General features: G+C 61.4%; 1 protein-coding gene across 4 annotated transcripts in view; it reads left to right on the top strand.

Moving 5' to 3' along the window:
• Positions 1-24,327, top strand: part of PRIMA1 (proline rich membrane anchor 1) — a 49,254-nt gene that overhangs the window by 13,895 nt on the left and 11,032 nt on the right. For all 4 annotated transcript variants that reach the window (XR_011385024.2, XR_007911819.3, XM_051826425.3 and 1 more), the window contains exon 4: positions 23,847-23,976. Coding sequence is in view for 2 of the 4 variants with exons in the window: in XM_051826425.3 (XP_051682385.1) it covers positions 23,847-23,976 (130 nt within the window). In the remaining 2 variants the exon portion in view is untranslated. The remainder of the gene's footprint in view (positions 1-23,846; positions 23,977-24,327) is intronic.

Below are 24,327 nucleotides of genomic sequence, written 5' to 3'. Positions count from 1 at the left end.
GGCTGGCTGCAGGCCCGAGAGCCCACGGCAGCCGCCCCAGCCCGGGACCTGGGCTCGCCCTGCAAATGACGCACGTGGCCGAGGCCCCAGGAGGAGCCTGTGCCCGCCCTCAGGGAAAGCAGTCCACCCCTCGGAGCTCTGCTTCCCGGGCGGATGTGACCGACAGACACGAGCTGGGCTGGAAGGGAGGCGGGGCCGTGTGGACGGACTACCAGGCCCCGAGGTGGGTTTGACTTTTGCGTTTCTTTTATTCTTGGGAAAATCAGGAGTGAGGCTCAGGGACTCTCCGGAGGTCACTCGGCCATGCTGGAGCCGGGTCTCCAGGCTCCCGTCCTCTGTGCCAGGGGCTAAGCTCGAGCCGAGAGAGACACACGGGGTCTGGAGATTTGAGAATGCTTTTTCAGCCGGAAAACGAGGAAGAGCCCAGCGCCGAGCTGGCACCGCGGTGGGCGCGCTGCTCGCTTCGGCTCCTTTACTCCTCAAACAGGCCTGGAGCGGCAGGCGTGTCGGTCCCAGTCGCTGGCAGGAGCCCCGTTTCCTTGTCCCGGGCTGCCCAGCTGCCAAGGAGGGGCAGCCACCCAAGGCCGGGGACCGCTTCCTGCCTCCCTCCCTGTCCCTCACCGACAGTCTGTTCCCTTCCTTGCTCGGGCCTCCCTCCCGCCTGCCGCAGTACCTTTGCATCTACCTCCTCCACTTGCCAGGTCTCCCCGTGAAGAGTGACCCTGAGTTCGTGCAGATTTGGTTCAGCTTTCCTCTCTCTCTTCGGGAAAAGCTTGCCTGACTCCCCGAGGTCAGTGGTCTCTGTTCCAGCTCCCTGTGGCCGAGGAGCAAACCACCCACGGGTAGAGGGAACTGTGCTGCCTTTGTCCTGGCAGTTACGGGGTTGACCGGGCTCCACCTGGAGACCCTGGCTTGCAGTGGTGGTTAATTGCCTGGGACAGGGGCTGCCTTGAAGGCTGGCCCGGCTGGCTCGCTCCCTCTCTCTCTCTCTCTCTCTCTGTCTTGCTGTCTCTTGTGTGGCTGGGGGTTGATGCCGGCCACTGGTCGAGCCCTCAGCAGGGGCTGTGCCCCAGTGCTCCTCCCAGCGTGGCGGCTGGGTTCCACAGTGGAGGGCCTGTGGAAGCTGTGTGTCTTTTGATGATGTGGCCAGGACATCACACAGCCTCGCTTCCACTGCATTTTGTCCCTTAGAACTGAGTGGTCTGGGCTGGCCCAGGAGCCAGACGCCACCTCTTGATGGAGGCGGGTCAGGGGATGTGCCTCCACCGCCCATCAGCAGGTGCACACGCACAGGTGCACACACCTCTGCACTTCTCATTGCCTTCGTAACCGCCAGCCTATCTCTCAAACGCGCAGTTAATGACTTGACTGGTGCTTGGATGCTTTGCTGGATACACCATTGCCTGGCACCTGCTGCGTCCGCAGTGACAGCCCCGGCGCCTTGGCACGTGCCTGGCACAGGTCCTTTGTAGCTGCTAATTCGCGTGTGTTATGGAAATTGTTGCTCTCTGCTGAATGCCAGGCTTTGTGAGCAGGATAGGAGGCCCCTGTTGTCACCGAGCTTTTGAGGGTCTCCACGGAGCGGTGGGTGTTGTGGTGCAGCAGGCTAAGCCCCCACGCGGGACGCCACATCCCGTGCCAGAGTGCCTGGGACTGAGACCACCTCCATTTCTGATACAGCTTCCTTTTTAATGTTTTAAGATTTCTTTGTTTATCTGAAATCCATTGTAATACAGAGAGAGGGAAAGACCCTCTAGTTCACTCCCCAAATGGCTACAATGGACACTGCTGGGCCAGGCTGAAGCCAGGAGCCTGGAACTCCATCCGGGTCTCTCACATGGGTGCAGGGCTCTAGCTGTTTGGGCCGTCTTCTGTAGGAAGCTGGATCAGAGGCAGAGCAGCCAGGATTTGGCACTCCGATATGGGATGCTACCATCTTAACCCTCTATGCCATGAAGATGCCCCACTCTGCCTTTCAAAAAAAAAAAAAAAGTCCTGTGGCCAGCATTGTGGTGTAGCGGGTAAAACCACCACCTGCAGTGCTGGCACCCCATGTGGGCGCTGGTTTGAGTCCCAGCTGCTCCACTTCTGATCTGGCTCCCTGCTAATGTGTCCTGGAAAGCAGTGGAGGATGGCCCAAGTGCTTAGGCCCCTGCACCCACGTGAGAGACCCAGATGAAGCGCGTGGCTCCTGGCTTCAGATAGGCTCAATGCTGGCCAGATTTGCCATTTGGGGAGTGAACCAATGGATTAAAGATCTCTCTCTCTCTCTCTCTCTCTCTTTCCCCTTCCTTCTCCCTGTAATTCTTTCAAACAAATAAAATAAATCTTTTTAAAAATGTTTTAAAGTTCATGGAAAGTGAGTATTGTGGAAAAACTATGCACAGATTGCAATAATTTTTTGCACCAAAATGAAGCTGTCTTTTAATTCCATTTCTTCATGAACTTTGCAAGTCCTCTTGCCTGGTTCACCAGGTGTATGCATGGGTGGGGGGCCTCAGACAGGAGGACAGAAGAGAAAACCCCCAAGTCCACAGGATAAACGGAAGGGAGTGTGTGCCAGAAGGTGAGGGCAAAGTCTCGTGGGCTGACCAGGTAACCCGGTGGCTGTCTAGACCATCCAGACCGGACAGGAGGTGGCATCGAAGCCGAGAGCCGGCTCAAGGGGAGCAGCGGATCGAGGGAGGTCTGGGGGAGAGTGTGCCCGTCCGTGGGCGTAGCGTGTGCGAAGTCCTCACGTGGGGAAGCGCTCGGGTGCCTGCAGGGCCCGCGAGCTGGCGGCTGCTGAGTGCAGGAGGGCAGAAGGAGGGAGAACCAGAGAAGGCAGCACACACAATACTCAGGGCCCGGGGGCTGGGAGGCAGCTTGGGATTTACTTATCTTAAGTGCAGCTGGAAGGAGGGTGGCGTGGCCTCCCTCTTTATAGGGGCTGGCTCTGGATGGTGTAGGGGAGAGGGAAGAGTGGAGGCTGGGGGGGCGGGCTCAGGGGTGGGGCAGGCAGAGGCAGGTTGATGGGACCCAGTGAGGCTGTAGGGGACGGAGGGGAGCCAGCCACCATCTGTCATCCCTGGCCTTCCAGGACGTTTGTGACCTCATGGAGAGGCTGAGGCTGCAGACACAGCCAGGAGGAGACCATTGGGACCGTCTCCAGGGCGTTCGCATGAATCCGAGGTTTGCCAGGCGCCGTGGCCGAGCAGGGCAGATCGGCTGCTTTCCGTCTGGGGCGAGTGGAAGAGGAGTCCCAGCTCCCATGCACGGCAGAGCTGAGCCGTGGGCGCAGCAGGTGGAGCAGGTTCCCGCGGTCTGTGCTACCTGTAGGGCGCTGAGCTCAGCCAGGCTGTGAGCACCAGGACCTTGACCTTGGCTGCACAGGATGTGAGTGAGGACTGTGGGCCCCCGCCGTGGGCAGCGTCCCCCGGAGTGTTCCTTGCTCTGCGGGCAGGGGTGGTGCCCAGCCTGTGCTGTTGCTGTTGATCCGGGCCTCGGGGCGTTGGATGCGTGTGGTTCCCTGGTTTCTGATTCCCTGTGAGGAGCAGGGCCTGAGGCCTGGCTGGCTCGGGCTCCTGGGAGCGTCAGTAATACACGTGTGGGTCTCGGCCAGCCTGGCTCTGGTCCTGCGCACCGTTCAGGGCCTCTCTTGTCAGTATGATCCTTGCCTGAGCAGATTCCTCGTGCACGCTGCCCTCAGCTCCCCCATCCGTGCAATGGGCCGACTCTGCCTTGCACGCCACAGCCCAGGCACAAGCTCATGAAAGCAGGCTTCTTCCCACAGGGTGGAGTGTCTGAGCTCTGTAAAACAGCCTTAATAGTGCTGGCTTTTTAAAAATGTGGCTTTATTTTAACTACTGCCTTTCCCTATTCATGGAATTGGTTCATTCTTCCACTGATTTATTTGTATTCAGCAAACGATAGAAGATTCTGAATTTATGCATACCTTAACATATCAATACATGTTTCTTGATTTATAAACCGAGAAGGTGTGCTGGGGGCAGCTCTGGGGCCTGGGCTCAGGTGAACGGAACACAGCCCTGGCTGCTGGGAGCCATCCCTCTGCTGGGGGAGGGGCACCCAGAACCCTGCCTGCCCCTGCCAGCACCCGGGGGCTTCCCGCACGCCCGATGCCCACGCTCACCCTAGAGGAGAGTTTTGCTCTGTTAATTTGAGAGACAGAGAACTAGACAGAGTTCCTATCCGCTGGTTCGCTCCTCCAGTGCCCACGAGGGCTGGGGCTGGGCCAGGCTACAGCAGGGAGCTGGCAGCTCAGTCCAGGTCTCCCATGTGAGTGGCAGGGACACAAGTGCTTGGGCCAGCACCACTGCCTCCCGGCGTCTGTGGCGTAGGAGGCTGGGATCGGAGCCAGAGCTGGGGTTTGAGCCCAGGTGCTCCAGGATGGGATGTGGGCCTCTTAACCAGGGTCTTAGCCACCAGGCCAAGCACCTGCCCCGGGGCCGAGTTTTAAAGTTGCCCCAGGTGACTCTCATGTGGATCGAGGTTGAGACCCTCTGCTGCAGCCAGAGACACAGGCAGGAGGGGACCTGTGCCAGCAGAAAGAAACAGCAGGGGTGTGGCAGCACTTTAGTTCCGGGTGGGCCCAAAGCTGGGAGACCTGGGGGTCGGAGGGGCGGCCAGGGGCGTGCACCTCTTCAGTGGCCCTGGTGCCGTGGAAGCCAGGCTGACACAGAGTTTGGACTTCAGGGAACCTCATGGTGGAATCTGCACCTCAAAGTGGGATGCAGAGAGGGAAGCATGGGTCTCAGCAGGGTGCTCGCTGGGCCCCGAGGTGCCTACTTCCTGGGTGCTTTTTTTTTTTTTTTGGACAGGCAGAGTGGACAGTGAGAGAGAGAGAGAGAGAGAGAAAGGTCTTCCTTTGCCGTTGGTTCACCCTCCAATGGCTGCCGCGGCTGGCACACTGCGGCCAGCGCACCGCGCTGATCCGATGGCAGGAGCCAGGAGCCAGGTACTTCTCCTGGTCTCCCATGGGGTGCAGGGCCCAAGCACTTGGGCCATCCTCCACTGCACTCCCTGGCCACAGCAGAGAGCTGGCCTGGAAGAGGGGCAACCGGGACAGAATCCGGCACCCCGACCGGGAGTAGAACCTGGTGTGCCGGCGCCGCTAGGCGGAGGATTAGCCTAGTGAGCCGCGGCGCTGGCCCCTGGGTGCTCTTTTTAAAGAGATGTTTTAGAGTGAGATAAAAGGCGCCGTCGTGTAGCACCCCTTTATAACATAAAATTCCTGTTAAAGTGTCCCATTCCGGGGTTTCCATGTAATCACCACGACGCGCTGCTCTGCGGGTTTGCCTGCGCTGCCTGTTTCGGGGAGCCTCGGCCTCACAGGCCTTTCCTCCCGCTGGGGGCTGCCCCTGTGGGTGGGCACCCCGACAGGTTCGTGCCCCGGTGGGAGGTCCTCAGGCAGGGCTGGGAGTGAGACTGGGGAGGCAGGCGGGCAGGCGGGCAGGCAGGCAGGCAGGCTTGGATTCACTGAAGTATCTCTTGAGTGTGGCTCATTCCACACCACCATGGCTGCAAAGCGGATGTTCTGGCCGGAGCGGGGTGACCAGGAAACCTGGCCATGGCCACAGGGAGCCGGTGCTGCGGGGTGAGGGAAGACTGGAGCTGGCAGCTCAGGCTCGGGCCAGGCCACGGTCAGAGAAGGTGTCTGGGCAAACGCTTGTGGTGGGGGGAGCGGGTAGGGGGGAGGCAGGCTGGTGCCCGGGAGATCATCCCAGGTAGAGAGAGGACAGCCAGGCCTGAGGCCGGGTTGGGATCCCACTCTGGGCTGGGGGAGCAGGAAATGGCACCGGGGAGGCAGAGGTGAGGTGGGGGTCCAGGGGACACCTCACCTGCTCCTCATCCGACCTCGTAGCCCGCAGGTGCCTAGAACAGAGCCGGTTTTCTTCCCTGGGCTGCTGCTCCGGAGATTTCCACCATGGAGATGGCGCTCACATGTGTGCCTTGGGAGAGGCGCTGGCACTGGGTGGAGAATGGGTGGGAGAGGGCTGGGGGGAGACCAGCTGGGGGGCGCCGTTGTCGGGCCACTGAAAAGGGCTGTGCCTGAGAGGAAGGAGGTCACAGATCCCAGACACAGAGCCAGGAGGAGGATGGGGAGGGAAAGGTAGAGGCCGAAGGGCGGGGCTATGGGCGGGGCTATGGAGATATGAGTCAGCGCCAGCTGGTGTCTCCTGGGAGTTAGGGACCTGGTGTCTCTCGGGAATTAGGGACCTGGCTGCTCTGCAGGTGCACCTGCTGTCACTGCGGGCTGCCTGGGGGAGGCGGCGGGGATCTGTGCCTCGGGTAGAGATGAGGATCCCGAAGAGCAGATGCAGGGCGGGGGGACGGTGGATGCAGGTGGTGGGAGAAACCACACGAGCAGAGGGGGGCGGTCGGGGGCCCTGGGCCTCTGGGGAAGCCGAGCAGGACACCACCTGTCAGGCCCGCCCGCGTGTGGGCCGCAGGGTGACAGGCATGGGCACCGTCAGGGTGGGTGGGCGAAGCCTAGCTGAGTGATGCACAGGGTCCGTTCCCCTCCCAGGGGCCTGCGGGAGCCACGCTCTGTGCTGGGCTTCTTTCTAAGACTGTGCCAGAATGGCCTTGTTTAGTTCCCTGCACAGCCCAGTTTATGGGGACTTGATTTATGCCGTGTCTCCGTCGTGTCCCTCTGTCTCTAAATATGGCCAGGCTGCACACAGGGTGGGGTGGCGGCGGCCAGCCCTGCCGGGTCGGCCTCTGGAGGTGCACCCAGTTGGCCCCGGGAGGAGGCCGCCTTGAGGGCTCGAGCAACAACGGAGGTGGGGGGAGCTGCCTAGCTCGCGACCTGAGCTGTGTGTGCAGGACACCCAGGGCTCAGGGGCCCCCGTGCTCCCAGTCACGGGTTCTCCTTCCTCTCCCCTTGTTTTTTTTAAACTCCACCCTCAGGTTCCCTGGAATCCCTGCCCCACCATGGGCAGGGCCTGCCCCCCCCCACCCTCTCCCCCTTCCTCATCTTGACCCGACTTCTGTCCCAGCAGGGTGCTCTGGGTGCATTTGGAAATGTGGGGTGTCCGTTGCTTGGTTGCCACGTGACTGGGAGGTGGCAGCATGCCTGGCACGTGGTGGGCAGGGACCAAGGTCATCAGTGTCGCCCCCAGAGCACCAAGGAGGCCCTGCTGCGACCCCACAGCCTCCTTTCCAAGCAGCCCGAGTGCAGGCCCTAAGCTGGGCCCGTGCAGAGTCGATTCTGCCCACCTGGGGGCCTCCGGGGCCCGCTGTGTCTGGTCCTCTTGCACCTTGGGTGATCCTTGGGGGCTCATCCAGGTGGACTCCTGAACCATTTGCCAAACACCTGCTCCTGCCGACAGCAGAGGGGCGCGCGATAGCAAGACCTGCTCCAGGGCCTCGGAGCACGGCGTGCGCACCACTGAGTGCTCCTGATGGTCGCTGATGACCCCCACCGCCCTGCAGGCCCCCATCAGTAGACAGTGGTCCACTGCAGCCCTGAGCCCCCTCCGCAGGGCCTGCTGCCCGGCGCCTCGCTCGCGGTGCCTCCCGGCCCCAGGGCCCACGGTCATGACAGGTGATGTGCTGCCGCCCCCAGAGTGCTTGCTCTGCTCCCTGCTGCTGGACACTGATGTCGCACAGGAAGCGGTCACGCGCTGTCACGCAGCCAGGCTCGCGTGTCCAGCGGCGACGCTGAAGACTCCGCGTGTCTGTGGTCTCCGTCGTCTCCTGTCTTTGCTTGGGTCCTGAGGGGCTCAGAGGCGAGTGGCAGTTGAGGTGGCGCTTTCTGGAGCAAGTGGTCCAGAAGTGAGGGGAGCAGGACAGAGCGGGGAGGAGCAGAGCGAGGCGTGGTCTCGGCTGCCATCATCAGGGAGGGCCACAGGGAGCCCAGGAAGTCTGCCTGGAGGTGGGGGCAGCGCTGTGAGCCTCGCGGTCAGGGAGCTGCTGGCTGCCCCGGTGAAGGGGCCTGGGGACACTGATGGCGCCCACTGAACACTCCTCTTAGGGGCTGAGAGGCTGCCCGCTGAGCACTGTGGCACCTGGTGGCACAGAGACCCCCATGCTCGTCCCACCACCTCAGAGACCTTCAGTACTTCCCTCGATTTCCTCCCTCCCCCCACCCCATTTCCAATGACTTTTTTAAAATAAAAGTTTATTTATTTATTTGAAAGTCAGAGTTACAGAGAGAGACAGACAGACAGATCTTTCATCTGCTGGTTCACTCCCCAGATCACCACATCCAGGGCTGGGCCAGGGTTTTCCTTCAGGTCTCCCATGTGATTGCAGAGGCCCAAGCACTCGGGCCATCCTCTGCTGCTTTCCCAGGCCATTAGCAGGGAGCTGGATGGGAAGTGGAGCAGCCAGGACTTGAACCGTTGCCCACGTGCAGTGCTGGCTTTGCAGGTGGTGGCTTTACGCCACTGCACCGGCCCCTCCACTGACCTCCTGTACTCAGCACAACAGAGGCTTGGGGAGGGCAGACGACTCCACGCAGAGGAGGACCTGTGCCCACATGACCTTGAACCACACACAAATGGCCCCACTCCCTTGGGCCCCCAAGGCCAGCCCCAAACCCTGGACTCCTTCGTAGTAAGAAACACAAAGGATTCCCATGTCTCCCAGCACACTCGGAGCCTCCTAACCAGCAGGGAAGTTTCTCTCCTGGTTCAGCTCTAAGATGCTTTCTGCCGGCCACTAAAGCCCTGTGGGATGGGCCAGTCTGACGCCTGGGGGCTCTGCTGGCCCCGCCCAGCCCTCACCATTCCGGGCAGGCATGGAGGTTTCCCTGGTGTGAGCGGGAGGTGGTGATGAGTGCCCCTGTGCTGGAGGCACAGCCTCTAATGATAGGCAGATCCCCCCACCGCCCTCCCTTCCGCCCCGCATCCCTCTCCTCTCTCCTTTTCTGTTTTAAACACAGACCCCACGACTTACCCATCCTCCCCTGCAAGGGAACCCCACCTGCCACTCCCCCCGATGCTGGCTCACTCTGGCAGTCCTGTCCCCGGAAAGTTTCTAGATTCTCCCGACAAAGATCTGAGGCCAAGTGGCCAAGCTGGGAGCAGCGTTTAGCAGCGGCTGATGAAACCCTGGGTGGCAATCGCCCTCCGTGAGACCCTGGGAGGGTATGGAGCAGGGGCAGGGACTGGTTCAGCTTACACTCTGCCCCGAGCCCTGGCTCCCTCCCTCATGGAGAAGGGGCAGCGGCAGGGGCAGGGCAGGTGTGGGGGAGGGGAGAACGGAGGGTTTGGCTGCTACCGTGATGGAGGAGACCCCCAGGCTTCTGAACTGCGCAGCTGGGGAAATAGGTGGTTGGGGGAGCAGGAGTTTGAGGGGTGACAAAGGAAGGGTTTGGCTGTGGGCAGGTGCACTCTGAGCTGGGCTGCGGACCCTCCAGGTGGAGACACGGGTCGCAGGTGGAGTCAGGAAGTGCCGTGCCAAGGGAGCTGGCATCTGGCTGGCATTAGAAGCCCAAAGGCTGGGCGGGGCTTTCGGGGAAAGAGTACGGCTGGGGACGGGGCAGGGGCAGCAGCTGCGGGCTCTCTCTCCCAGCTCCAGGCTGGCCAGGGAGAGGCAGACGAGGGCAGCCTGGCAGGCGAGGGCGGCCTCGGGAGCTCAGAACGCTGCATGCGTCCGACTTTGCCTTTTCAAGATGCCAGCCTCTCTCCTCTCCTCGCTTCCCAAAGAGATCGATCGAGATGGCCCCATTCCGCAGGCCGTGGACTGGGCAGCTGCCCCTCGGAAGTGCGGGCACAGCAGCCACATGAGATGCCACGGGGACACGGATGGGCCACAGCCCAGCCCCATGTTTAAAAAGAGAAAGGGAAAGACAAGAACCAATCAGAGCTACTGACCACGCTGGGGTGCTCATTTCTGTATCTTCTCAAACGACCAATGGCTCAGAGCAGAGTGGGAGGGAGCGGGGGTCGCAGGGAGGAGGCACAGGTGGCTGCGAGCGAGGACTTTGTGTGGGCAGAGAGCAGGGCAGCGGCGGGGAGGGAGGCAGTTTTTGCTCCCCAGGTGCTTGCTGACCCCGTCCCCTGCCCGCCGGGAAATCTGGGGTGAAAGACCCGTTGCTCAGGACTTCTGTGGGTTGGCGCTGGGGAGCAGGAGCCATGCCGAATTGGCCCCAGGGCAGATGTGGGCCCAGAGCCATGGCTGCATCTCACGGGGCTCCTGGGAGAGGCCCAGTGGCTCAGCAGAAGTCAGAGAGCTCTGGGTTTTAGAGAAGTGGTATCAGGTGTCTCCCGTAGGCTGAGTGACATCACCAGGAGGTCCCGCACCCAATAATGTAATCTCCCTGTCGTGAAATGTGTGGGTGTTCCCACGGAGACGAATCTAGGCCATGAGTAACACACTCAGCTCGGCTCGGATTTTGCAGCCAAATTAATTCTGGCATCAAGATAGCTCTTGGGTTTGGAAATTACCGTACAGAGCTGAGGTCCTACACTGGAAAGGGGCCGCTCCTGAGCTCGCTGGAGCCACCGTGGGGCACCGGGCAGTGCCTCCCCCACCCTGCAGTTCTTTAGAAACAAAAAAGGGGCAGCAGTTAGGACGGCACCGGCATGCTGCTTCTCATGTCACAGGGCCAGGATCGAGACCTGGCTCCTCTCCTTCTGCTCCCAGCTTCCTGCTAATGCACACTCGGGAGGCAGCAGATAATGGCCCAGAAACGTGGGTCCCTGCCGCTCACGTGGGAGACCTGGCTGGAGTGCCAGCCTCCTTCCTGGTTCTAGCCTGGCCCAGTCCTGGTGCTGGAGCATCTGGGGTGTGACTCAGTAGATGGAAGGTCTCTCTGTCTGTCTTTCTGTCTCTCTTCCTCTCAAATAAAATACAAACAAATAATTAACACAGATAGCTCCGCTAATATGCAAGAATTGTTGAAACGTGATGTGGAATGTGTAGTACATCTCACAACCGATGGCGTCCCTGGGATGTGTGTGTGTGTGGGGGGGGGGGGTGTTCTCTCTAGGAATATAAGGAAATATGCACTCTCGAAGGGTACAGAGGAAACTGGTTACAGTAGTGGCTGCCTCTAAGGGGGGAACAGGGTATCAGGGCTGACTCCTAGCTCTCCATTTCCTTTTAGTGACCAGCTTCTAGAAGTCTCTAGAAGTTTCCAGGTTAATAATCAGATTTGATGGTTCAGGGGATTCCAGGATCGTGGCATATCAGCACCAAAAGAGCTTTCGAGACCCCGCCTCATTTCGTGGTGAGGGCTGAGACCAGCGCAGACAGGCCTTCCCAAGCCCGGGGGGCGGGGCTGGCTGTTTCCGGTAGCCGTGGTTTGCCAAAGCAGATGGGGGCAGCGCCCTGCCTGGACGAGGCCCCGTTAATGTCCTCCTCAAAGGATGACGATGGCGACCTCAAAGGATGACGGCAGGGACTGGGGCTCAGGGCCCCATGGGCTGGCTTGGGCACTAACGGGCTTGGGATTCCAGGGCAGACTCCATCTTGAAAGACCATGTGAGAATCCCTCCCAGCTCTCTCCCTGGCCCTGCCGCCCGGGTCCTGGTTGTGGAGGAAGCACCCTCGGCCTCACCTGCAGCTGAGTGAGCCCGGCGTCTGCCCGTGCAAGCCCGGGGAAGGCTGGGGTAGGGTGGGATGCTCCTCATCCCCACCTGGGCGGAGACTGCGCTGAAGACCCCAGGCAGTGGTAAAAGCTGTTCTTCAAACGAGACCAAAGCACCTGCTGCTAAAACCCAGCCACAGTGGCCTCGGGTTGGGGGGGGGGGGGAGGTGGACTCGGTCAGACTGTCCAGGGCCACACCTGTGCTGCTGATCTCCCCTCGTGGCACTTGTTCTCACGACTGGAGATGGCGACAGTGACTCCCACGGCTCCCGACAGACCAGGAGACTTCATCCCATGATGCATCTGCAGTGTTGCTTGGCAAGTGCTGTTGTCATGATTTTTTTTTTAATTTTACATATTTGAGAGGCAAAAAGAGAGAGAGAGAGAATGAGAGAGCTCCCGTCGGCTGGTTTGCTCACTTCCTAGTGTTGAGGCTGAGCAGCCGGGTCTGAAGCCAGAAGCCAGAAACTTCACGCAGGTCTCACACACGGGTAGCAGGAACCCAACCACTTGAGCCAGCACCTGCGGCCTCCCAGGGTGGCAACGACCGGAAGCTGGAGTCGGCAGCCAGGGCTGGGAATGGAATCCAGGGACTGCAGGGTGGGGGCGAGCATCTTAGCCGCCAGTCTAAATGCCCACTCCGCTGCTATCATCATATTTATGTATGAGCAGATTAAACATCCTCTTCTGGAAGATTTATTTATTCACTTGGAAGGCAGAGTTACAGAGAGAGTGAGAGCGAGAGCAAGAACGGGAGCTCTTCCATTTGCGGGTTCAATTCCCAAACGGCCAGGGCTGGGCCTGGTGCCTGAACTCCACGCAAGTCTCCCACGTGGGCCATCTCCTGCTGCTTTCCCAGGTGCGTTAGCAGGGAGCTGGATCGGAAGCAGAGCAGCTGAACTTGGTGGCAGCTTAACCCACTGCCCCCCAACGCCAACTCCCAGATTAAACATTCTTTTTTTTTTTTTTTTTTTGACAGGCAGAGTGGATGTGAGAGAGAGAGAGACAGAGAGAAAGGTCTTCCTTTTGCCGTTGGTTCACCCTTCAATGGCCGCCACTGCTGGCGCGCTGCGGCCTGCGCACCGCGCTGATCCGATGACAGGAGCCAGGTTCTTCTCCTGGTCTCCCATGGGGTGCAGGGCCTAAGTACTTGGGCCATCCTCCACTGCCTTCCTGGGCCACAGCAGAGAGCTGGCCTGGAAGAGGGGCAACCAGGAAAGAATCTGGTGCCCCAACCGGGACTAGAACCCGGTGTGCCGCTAGGTGGAGGATTAGCCTATTGAGCCGCGGCGCTGGCCAGATTAAACATTCTTAATATAAATATGTTGGTCATGAACTTTTCTGAAGCCTTATGGAATTGGCTCATTTGTCCACAGATGATGGGTGACAACCAATGGTGAAGGTCAGGGTCAGCCTGGCAGGTGCACATGGCTCATGGTGGCCATGACTCTGCAAACTACAGGCACCGAATCCTTTGCGGTGGTAAAGTTGGTCCTGGTTCATGTCAGGGGACTTGGTGATCCCCGGCGCCTGGCGTCACGCAGCTGGCTTGGCACTGTTGTACCTGGGAGAGGTCAAGGGGGCCTGCCCCGCCGTGTCTGCCCTTTCCCGAGGGAGCCCCGTTCAGAAAGGGGGATGGGAGGCGTCTCCAGTGGCCTCTGAGAGGGCCCTATTGTTGGGCCTTCTGCCGGGAACCCGACGTGGTCGGGTGAGGCGAGGCAGAAGGACCCTCCCTGGGCGCACGCCCCCTTCTTCCACCAGAGAGAAATGAGCGTTTGTTCCTTGACCCCTGTCTCTGTGTCACCCTTGCCAGCCATCAGAGAAGGCCAGAGGCCACCATTTCCTGGAAGAGATGTTGGCCTACCCTGCCCCTCCGGCCCTGGGCCCCTGGGCAGCTGAATGAGTTCTTTGTCCTCAGATTCAGAATGAACTGGACTGTGGGTGGCAAAGGCCCATTGTCTGCGCCTTGGCATAGCCGGCTACAGATACCTCGGCTCCTCGGACCCTGTTACCCACAATCCCCCACAGCCTCCGAGGAGCAGGGCTCAGACTAGGGGCGCTTGGCTTGGAATTTTAGGATGTTCCAGCCGGAAAGCCACCAAGTGTAAGGTCTTAGGTTGGCTGGGAAGGGAATAGCGCCCTCCTGGAGGCCGAGGGAGGTCCCCACTGTTGGCTGTGCCTGTGTGGGGTGCAGCCGTCTCCAGGTCCCGGGGCCCCCTTGGGTTCCCAAGCAGCGTCTGGTCGTCACGGCTGGGGCTGAGCTGCTGAACAGACTGCAGCGGCCAGGACGGCCCCCCAACAGCACCTCCACCGAAGCAGCGGCCGCGGCCAGGCCACGGCTCCCACGGGACCAGAGAGATGCCTGAGGGCAAAGGGTTTGAGTGGCAGTGACAGAACCCAGACTGCGTGACCTTGGTCTCTAGGGTGAGCTGAGGTCCAGGCAGAAATTCCCAGGCAGGCGGGGGCTGGTTGCCCAGTGAGGCCCCTGCCCTTCAGACCAGCCGGGGTCATGGACATCGCCCGTGGGTGCTGCCATGGCTGGGCTCCCATGGACCCTGGGCCCGGCCCTGGCCCCTGCAGTGGCACCCACCCCACCCCACCGCCCCGTGGTGGCACTGGAAGCCCGCAGCCCGGCAGCTCTGGCTCCTGCCTTCCTTCAGCTCTGGGGCTTTGCCTCTTCGCCCCTTAGCGACCCCCAGTCTCCTCACCTGTACAGTGGCAGCAGTAACGCCCCTGCCTCAGCTCTGCAGAGCAAAGCCACACATGTGGGGAGCAGGTGTGGCAGCACACCTGAGGATCTCACTTTGCAGCTCAGGGACGGCACCAGCCTCGGCTGCCTTTTTGGACAGGGAAACAGAAGGTTTTCCTGCCCGCCCCCTGGCTGAATCGGCCAGTCAGCCTCCCTGGAGGACGCAAGTGCTCCGTGTCCCTGTGGGTCGGCCGCTGGCCACGCGGGGTCACGAGCACTCGAGTCGGCCTTGTGCAGCTGGGGAAGGGCATTTTAAGTTTGCTGATTTAATGTCAGAGTCAGGTGTCCTGGACAGTGCCTCTCGGGGCCTCCCTGAGATATTTTTTCCTCTTTAATAAAATGGTTCCGTTCCAAAGCCACGGGCATTTCAAGTTTCTTTCATTTTCAACATCACTGAGCGGCAGTAACGCGTCTCAGCCTGGCACCGTCCCTTTGTGGTCCCAGCCTGGCCAAACATCCAAGGTCCCTGCACCCAGCGGCACAGGGCGGTTCGGGAAGGAGTCATCGAGAGCAGGGGGATGTCCCTGGTGTCTCCCTGGGACCTGATCGCGTCTCTTACTTGGTGCGCCAGAGGCAGGCCAGTGACCCCGTGTCTGGGGCTCCTGACGGGCGCTGTCCGCAGTGGATGCCACCTGCCCGAGCGCTCACGCTGAGTCCTCGTGGGAGGCAGGAAGCCACCTGACATCCACAGAGCATCATAGGAGCTGGGGTCTGCAAGGTAATTACTACAGAGCCGGGGAGGGGGACACCGTCCCACCCCAGGCCATGAGTACCCTCAGGCAGCTCACGCTGGCGTCCCGCGGCCTCGCGGGCTTTTTCACATTCTGGTTTCCTTGTTTGTAGCTAAGGCCCACGCACAGGTGAGTGCCTTAGTGAGGCTGTCTGCGTTTACATAGCCACTGTCGGCGGCACAGGGCAGAGTCCGAGGTGTGTGCGTGGCGTGGAGCGGACTCCTTACAAACGCGCTGATGAGTGACAGCTCACAGGCAGTGGGGCTGGGCTCCAGGGCTCCCAGAGCTTTTTGGACAGTTCTAGAGCTGTAGAGCACGGACCCGCTGTGCAGCGGTCGTGTGTGGCCCTGGGCAGGTGGAGGGGGCGGGGAAGCTGAGGTCTTAGCAGATCTGGGGAGGGAACAGAAAAAAGCACCCAGAGGAGAGGCTGTTGAGAAACAAGGCCTTGCCTTGCAGAGCTGACAAAGGGGCAGATGTGTCCCTCAGTCGCCACCAGCAGCCGCCCGCTGGCCTCGGCTCCGCCCCGGCCTCCACCCGCGGCTTTGCCTGGCGCTGGGCACAGCCGTAGCCCTGCCGTGGAGACACGGCCAGTTCTCAGCTCCCCTTTCCCCCAGGCACAGGACGGCCGAGATGGTCGTTAATAATGCATTGGGCTTTTTAGATGCCCCCGGGAGCTGAGCCTCAAACAGCGCCCTCGACCACAGCAGCTACGCCACGGCCGCCGCGCTGGGCCCGTGCCCAGGACACCAGGCAGAAATAGGGCAGCCGGTCAGGAGGCACAGACAGAAGGGTCCACGGCTCCTCTCGCAGCCTCCAGCCAGGGGGAGCAGAGAGGCCGGGGGTGCGCCTGCTTCCTTCCCTGGCCAGCCTCGGCCAGCCTGGGCAGGATCCTTTCGCGGGGCTGCCTGGCCTGCCCCCGCCTGAGGGGCTCTGCAACACCCCGCGGGACCCCCGTCTGTCCCTCCCCACTCAGTGTGGCCCCAGCTCAGTTTCTCCTTTTAGCCATCTATGGGCACGCGTGGATTTGCTTGCTTAGCTGCGCTGGACTGTGTAGCAGCCACAGCTCGGCCCTGGAGCCAGCTTGCGTGGGTTCCCAAACTCCCCTAGCACAGTTGGGCAGCTGCACTTCACCTCGCCAGTGCCTCGGCTTCCCCACCTGCTCCAGCACCTTGCTAGCTCCCTGGAGGAGCTCCCAGCCCCCTGGCCCTGCACTCACTTCATCACCCACCCTGGGCCCCATCCGACCTGGCCCGTGGCTGCCCCGTGCAGTGGGCCGCTGACCTGGACCAGACCTGCTTTGGGTCCACAGCCTCGAGCCTCACTCCTTCTCTGCGGGAGAACTGACACAGTCCCAGGGGCTTGCACGACCCCCTGTGTCACCCACCCCTGCAGCCCACATTCCGCCTCTGCCACCCTGAGACCCCGTCTGGGACCCTCTGTGCAGGAGCCACCCCTCTGGCTTGCTCACGGTCCTCATCCAGCTCTTCCCCGTCTCCTGGGCCACACCCACCAGCTCATACCCCCTCCGCACCGCCCGCTGCCCAGCACTGCCTTCTGCGACACAACACAGCGTGCTGGCCCTCCCCTCCCTCCCACAGCTCCTCTGCACTGCCCCAGTGGGCTCCCCCATCCCACCCTGGTGATGGGTCTCAGCCCCCCCGCCCCGTGCTTGACCATCAGCTGCAGCGCACGTGGCTGAGCCCCCGCCCCCACCCTGGTCTCTCCCAGCCCTGCCCGTGACCTCTCCGTGGCCTCCTGCCAGGGGCCCAGGCCTTGACTCTCATCTCCTACCTTGGTGACCTCCTCCCGTCTCAGGGCTGGCGCTGACAGTTCCCAGCTTTATGCCCCCAGCTGAGCCCGCGAATCCACCTGCGGCTGCCTGCTCACCACCTCCCCACGTGTGTGCCAGGCATTTCAAACTTGACTCCTGACCCATGCACCCTGCAAGGCCAGCCGGGGCCCGTCTTCCCGGTCAGTGGGTGGTGGGCACTCAGCCCTGAGTCCTCGGAGTCGCGCATCGCTCCTCTCTGCCACATTCCCGGGATCTGACCTTTCCTCACTCCCGCCATAGCTGGTCCGGTCTGAGCCGCCCCTCCCCACCCCCCCCCCCCAGGTTTCAGCAGTGTCCGCCCAGCCGCCTTTTCCCTTCCCACCCACGCCCCACCCCCACGCACACACATACACATACGTGCACGTGTGCATATACGTGCACATACATGCACACACTTGCACACGAATATGCACACACACACAGCAGCGTCCAGGGAGAGGCCTCAGAAGGTCAACCCTTCCCTCGGAAGGGCAATGAGACCGTCCTGGAAGCCCCAGCCGAGTTCCCGCCTGCCGTCGGATGAGTTTGCGTGACCCCTACACGATGTGAAGGTGCATGGGCTGGAGCCACCAGGCTTGGCTGAGGGCAAAACCCACCTCCTCCGCCGGCCCTATCACTCCCAAGCCTGGCCTGTGGGGGGAGCGGAGGACGTAGGAGGGGAGTCAGGGTGGGCTGGGCACAGGGGAAAGCAGGGGGCAGCTGAGGGTGTCAGCTGCCGGCTCCTGGGCTGCTTGCACTGTGCAGCTCATTGAAGCCCTGCACCAGCCCAGTGGAGGAGGCCCCGCTGCTGCCCCCGGCTTAGAGTGGACGAAGCCGAGATGAAGTCTAGCAGATCGAATGACTTGCCGAAGTCAGAATCTCTGGGTTGGAACTGCAGGTCCTTCTGATTCCAAGCCAACGTGCAAACCAGGGCGCTGCTGTGGTGCCCAGTGGATGCCGGGGGAGGCGGGGCCCCCGCAGGGCAGGGGAGGACAGGATGGGGGTGGGGGGCAGGGGGGTGGGAGGGAACAGCCGCATATCCGGCACCGCTGGCCTGGCTGTGGGGCTGAGAGGGAACAGAGTGTCCAGGTCCGGGCCTGAGGCTGCAGGAGGGCAGAGCTCCCAGGACATTGAGGAGGGCTGGACAGGAGGCCCCACCCACTGCTGGAAGCTTCCAGCACAGGGGCCCGGTGGTCTAGGGTGGGGGCCACGCTGGGGGTGGGGCGACGCCGCACTGAGAAGAGAGGGGGGCAGGGGCTGTGGAAGCCACAGGTAGAGCAGGGAGGGAAGGGGCGCCCCATCAGCGGAGACGGGGTGGTTGGGCCGCAGCCCCGTGGCACGGGCAGGCACTGGGCTCACCTGGAGCCACCAGATGTCTTCCTGTTCCTAGAACCGGGGGCTTACTTAGAGGTCATTGCGAAGCACCACGGTCTGCTTCTGTACTTGTGGTTTTCCAGGCAGCCCACGTCCTCAGGCCCCTGTGGGGTAGGATGTGCGTGGGCAGCCCCACACCCACGCCGACCCCTGGCACGGGCCTCCCCGTGGGTGCCCTGTGCCCGTGAACGGCCGGCTGGGGCTGGAGAGTCAGTCCCTTGTGTACCGAGACAATGGGGCTCTGTGTGGGGGCGGGGCGCCCGCCCTGTCCTTCCCTGGTGGATTCTGGGTCAAGCCGCCGGCGGGGGCGGGGCTGGGGCAGGGGGGCAGGGAAAGGGTCTTTGACCCCTGAGGCCCCACAGCCTTTGGGACAGTGCACAGCACAGGGCTGCGAGCCCCAGGGCCGCCCTGGGCAGCCTCAGGCCACTGCTCCGCTTCTTTGATTTTCAGTTTCCCCCTTGGGGGGGCGGGGGGGGAGGGGGTCCACAAGCAAGCTCTGCCCCACCCCCAGGATCTGCGCAGAGCCCCTGGCCCCCCAGGGCAAGTTTTAGGGGAGCTCTCGGCTGCCCCTCTCCAGGCAGATCCCCAGGACGGAGCAGGTGCGCAGAGACAGACCCTACATACCCTGGGGACCGACTGTGCCCTACAGTACCCGGGGCCTGGTGGTGTCACCAAGGCAGAGAGATGCCGCCCAGCCCAGTCTGTCTTTCCCACTGGAAAGCCTGGACTTGGTCTCTGTGGACTGGGAAGGGTGTTCTTGGACAGGAGCCCCTTGAGGGAGCCCCGGCGACCCCCACCGCACCAGCCACGCCCGTCTGCAGGGCTGGGAGCTGAGCAGACAGAGCTGCAGGGCCCACCTCCTCCCCTGACCTCAGTTAAGGCCGGTTAAGCGCTCCCTCTGCCAGGAGCACTCAGGCAGCCTGGGCCTGGTCACCCAAGACTTGGAACATGAGGACAGCGGCTCGCCCACGGGGTCTCCAACAGCGCCCACCCCGAGGCTGCTCCCAGCGACAGGGTGTCAGGCCAGCAAATGCCAGCCTCTTCAGGTGGCCACACACAGGGCCGGGGGCCAGGATGGAAACGTGATCTTGAACGTGGCCTCCGCACCCTTCCTGCACACGGCCCCGAGCTTGCTTCTGACCTACTTGCCGCTCCTCTGGTTCATTCATCCCTGGCCAGTTCCCTGCTGTCACTCAAACGTCTCCTGGGTGTGGCTTCTCTGGCGCTCTGACGGGCCAGTCGTCATACATTAGGATGTGTCCAGATGGCCGCAAGGAATGTCGCAAGGCCTCTTGGCTGTGTGGCCTCAGTTGCCGCCCCTCCAGAATGGGCTCACCCTTGGGCTCTGCACCACGGGGCCTGCCGGTGTGCACTGAGGGCGGTGCTGAGCAGTTGGCTCCACTCCCAGTGCCCCCAGGAGCGCGGTGTCCACTGTCTCATTCGATGATCACAAAACCCCCCGGGGGGGCAGATACTCCCCAACTTGTCACGTGCACATCCTTGGGACCCCGGGACCCCAGGCCCCCCGCTGCTTCTCCAAACACCGCAATCTCTTTTCCGTGTCCTGGGGGGCACTTCCCGCCGTGAATACTGACATTTCTGTTGGTGCATGTGTTTATTATCGGCTTCCTCTACCCGTGTGAGCTTGCACACCTGTCTCACCGCCTGACTCAGCTCCATGCCCCGACTCCCAGGACAGGCTGGGCCCTGCCTGGCGTCTTCTTCCCACGCCAGGAGCGGGCTCTGTCTCAAGGCAGCTCTTGTACCGCTTCTTTCTCGCCTCCCTTGGGGATGGCCGTCTTCTGTTACTTGATGTCCGCTGTTTGGGGCATTGGGTGTGTTTTGGATGTCTCAGGAGGGAGGCCAGGTCTGGCCCCTGTGCCTCCATCCTGGTGGCATCTCTTAGCAGAGAAAGCAGAAGCTGGGATCAACAGAACTGAGCCCGTTGCTCTGTGTGCCAGCGCCGTCCCCTCTACAGGCGCCACAAGTGTTTACTGCAGACCGCCTGGGGACGGCAGGGGCCGCGGCCCCTGAGATGTCTCGGGCCAGCGCCTGCCTTTCTGTCATGTTGCAGAAGCTCGGCTGGAGCAGGAGGCGGTGAGAGGGGAGGCAGAGAGCGCCGGCGGCCTCGTTCCTGCCCGGGGCTTGGCATTCTCGCTGCCTGTCTTCCTGTCTGACCACCTGCCTCTCACACATCACCACCCTCACCCCTGAACCACCTTCGCTCCCGTGGACCGACTTCGCCTTGCACATTAGCATATTCGCTTGTCTCATCTCCTGGAGGCCGCCGGCTCCTTGAGCGAGATGACCAGGTCTTCATCAGCTTTGTGCTGAGCCCCGGGGCAGCTGGCGCCAGGCCTTGTGAGAGCACAGCTTGTGTCTAATTCATCTTTGGACTCCCAGCTCCTCATACACCGCTGGGCACCAGGGATGCTCAGCGTGTCTGTGGTGGACAGATGGACGGACGGACGGATGGACAAGCCCCTTTGGGTTGCCTGCGTCTCATGGCCTGTCTTGGCGCCTGTGAAAAGAGGTACTGGCCACATCCAGGACACAGGAAGGAAATTCAGGACCAAGGCCCCAGCCTTGGCCACTGAGAAAGTCACTTCCTGCTTCTTAGGGTCAGTTTCTGTCCTCTTGTTGAAGTGACACCCCCAAGCCTCCCCCGGCTCCCACATGCTCCAGCTGGCCCAAGCCGGACTAGATAGGGGTGCACCCTCGGAACTCGGTAGCTGGTTTTCTGAGAAAAACCTGGTGTATCTCTTGCCTTGGCTTTACTCTCCTCCCTCGCTTCCCGTCTGTCTGCTGGCCTCTTTGCCCACCGAGTGATCAGTGCCCTGCTGAGCACTGCGGGCGGGGCCCTGGGCAGAACGACAAGGGCGGCTCAGGGCTTTCACTTTCCATTACGTCTGAGAAGGAATCAGCAGAAAATTCTCACTTCATTAACAGAGAAGGGGCGGAGGAGGAGCTGGCACATCCAGGAAGCTGTACCAGCTAGCAGGCGGCTGCCATTTCCCCACCAGGGCCCTCGGTGTGGTCTGTCCGGTGCATTGTCATCAACGGCCACAGCTGCTGGGGTCCCTCCTTGTGGCAACCAAGGACAGCCGTCAGCCCCTTATCTCCAAGTGAGCTCCTGGAGGGCTTACAGCCCCGGCTGAGGCCACACACTGGCGGGGACCTGCCCAGAGCTGTGACAGCCTGAGGCAGTGCCACAGAAGCCAGAGCTGCCCCCCTGGGCAGTGGAAGTGAAGAGGTGCCCATGGGATGGGGGTGGGGGGGCTTGGGTGACCGGGGTTCCTACTCTGCCCCTGTTGGCTGCCACCGTAGGGAAGCTGGGGGCCCCCATTGGCAGCACTGAGTCTCCCACTTCAGGGGCACCCCTGAAGACAAGGACTGGGTTTCGTGTTTCGCCGGGAAAGCGCTGAGCGGGTTCCTGCCGGGGAAGACGAGCATCCGGGGGACCCTGACTCCCCTCGTCGGCCAGCTCTCTCCTGCTCTGAATTCTCCGCTCCGTAGCTTCTCTGTGTCTCTGAACACCTGACACTGCCCTGGCTGCAGTGCTAATTCTGCCTGGCTCGGAGCCCCTCCCCACGCCCCCTCCCCGGGGACCTTGCCCTCGTTAATGGGGTCTGAGCGCCCACCCGTTCCCTGGGAAGAACCGATGGCTTCCTGGATCTCCTAGTCTGGCTGCAACAATCGGATACCACTTCAGGAGCCACGACCTTCTCCATCTTCTCTCCTTCCTTCTGCACAGTGAGTCCGCGGCACAGGCACCCAGTGAGTCAGGCACTCCCGTAGGGCCAGGAATCCCACCCCCAAGGGTTTATCTGGGACAAAGAGGAAAGCACACCTACACCAAGGCGTGTGGGATGTGTTCACAGCGGCTTTGCTCACGGTCGCCCGAACCTGGACACAGCCCGGGTGTGCACCTGCGGGGACCAGACTGGCACCGGATGCCGCTCAGCAGTAAGAAGGAAGGAACCACTGAACCACGCACTGACCTGGGTGAACTCAAAATCACTGTGCTGGCTAAAGGAAGCCAGGAAGCGGAGCGCACACTCGCAATTCCATTTAGGAGACGTCAGGACCCAGCAGTCTGATCCACGGCTTCAGAAATCAGAACAGTGGTTGCCTCTAGGGTGGGTTTTTTTTTTTTTAAGGTTTGCTTTCCTAGTGCTCTCGAACTACTTGTGTCCTTTATTAAATTCGTTTTCCCATTTTTATTTAGTTTCATTTTTATTTGACAGTGAAAGAGAGAGATTGTTCATACCCTGGTTCACTCCCCAAATGGCCAAAGCAGCCTGGGCTGGGCCAAGCCAAAGTCAGGACCTGGAACTCCACCGAGGCCTCCCATGGGGGCGAAGGGGACCCAGGTTCCTTCCCGGGATGTGCGTTCGCAGGCAGATGGATATGAAGTGCAGTAGCCGGGTCTCTATAATCCGGCACCCTGATGAGGGAGGCAGGAGCCCCAGACGGTGAACGTGACCGCTGTGCCAAACACGCCCCAGGCTGGGATTGCTGAGAAGAGGCACAGGGAACCCTTCCAGGACTTGGAAACGTTTTGTCACAACAGAGGTGTGGTGTCCACGTTTGTCAAAGCAGATCAGACAGAATAGCAGATGGGTGCACCTCACTGACGTCAGTCAGTCCTTGGAGATTACGATAATAAGGAAGCCATTCATGGTACCCTTTGGGAGGTCATCCCTCAAGGGGCCTGCTACTGAGTGCACAGAGACCAGGGCGTAGTTGGGACCCTGTTGTATATATTCACATCTGAATGACCTGCCCAAAGCCACTGCTGTCTGTCCATCACCGCTGCTTCCTCCCTCCCTCAACTCCCCCCCCCACACACACACACAAATTCCTTTCACAGTTCTGGGCACGGTGGTGTCCAGGCTGCACTGTGGGAACCTGGGCCTCTTCCTGGGGTGGGGGGTGGGGTCACTGGGCTGCATCTACACCTCTGCTTCAGGTACACCCAACACAGCGTGGACCAAGGCGAGGAGGACAAGTTCAACCCCAGGCCCCCTGTGGATTCAGTAACCATGGGAGGGGCTGGGGGCAGCCAGGGGCAGCCTCATTGTCAGAGACACTCTTCTCCAAATTTCGGCCGTGCCCACAACAAGCTGAGATGGCCACGGGTGCCCACCACATGGGCAGCTCCCAAGAAGGGAGAGAGCTGCCTCTTGCGAGAAATTAGCTTAAGAGCCGGAGCCCGATCTGCCTCCCCTCCCTCCTCCCTCCTCCCTCCCACAGTGTCCCCTGTGAGCCCTGCTGCCCACCCCAACCTGCGCAGGAACCGGATCTAATGCCTCGACTGAGAGGATGAAATGCTCTGTTATTTTTCATGGGGAATTAGACCTGACCCTGCTGGCCGCTAGCTCATGCCAAGAGAGGATGGATGGCCGGGGCCCGGCGCTTAACCCCTGTTCTGAGCACGCCAGGCCTGGCTGGAGGCTCTAGGGGGAGCAGCCTGGCTGGGGGCCAGCCATGACGTCACCTGCTGCGGGTGGGGGTGGGGACGGCAGGGAAGGTCAGACAGGCTTCAGCCGTGATGGATGGCGGTGTCTGTCACGGCCGACAGTCCCACCTGCACGGCGAGCTCGTCCGGGGACACTCAGGCTGCTCTGTGTCTTTCAGCTCCCAACTCTACCTCGTGCCCGGCCGAGGAGAGCTGGTGGTCAGGGCTGGTGATCGTCATCGCCGTGTGCTGTGCCTCGCTGGTGTTTCTGACCGTGCTGGTCGTCATTTGCTACAAAGCCATCAAAAGGTGAGTGCCCGCCCCCCGCACCAGCTCTGAGCGCTGCCGGGCTCCCCCAGCTGGCCTCGGGGCTCCGCTGCCCCCCTGGGCCGGCAGTGCCTGTAGATTTGGGTAAGGACCGCTGAGCACTTCGGGAGCAGCAAGCAGGCCTGGGGAGCCGCCATCCGCGCTCAGCCCAGGACAGCGGCTCCGAGATGCCGCCGTGTTGGCTGCGTTGATTTCTTCTTTGCTTCCCTTCTCGTCCTCTTTGCTGGACTGGTTCAAAGCTCCTTTCAGACATGAAGCCCCATCGTTTTTAGGAGTTTGATTCCACACACATTTGCTGAGCACCAGTTGCATGTCAGGCCCAGTGCAGCACAC

Source organism: Oryctolagus cuniculus, chromosome 20, assembly GCF_051225735.1.
Source record: "Oryctolagus cuniculus isolate XC-2025 breed Fujian yellow rabbit chromosome 20, ASM5122573v1, whole genome shotgun sequence".
Taxonomy (NCBI): Eukaryota; Metazoa; Chordata; class Mammalia; order Lagomorpha; family Leporidae; genus Oryctolagus; species Oryctolagus cuniculus.
Note: the sequence above shows the minus strand (reverse complement) of the source record. Positions and strands in the feature narration are given on the sequence as shown.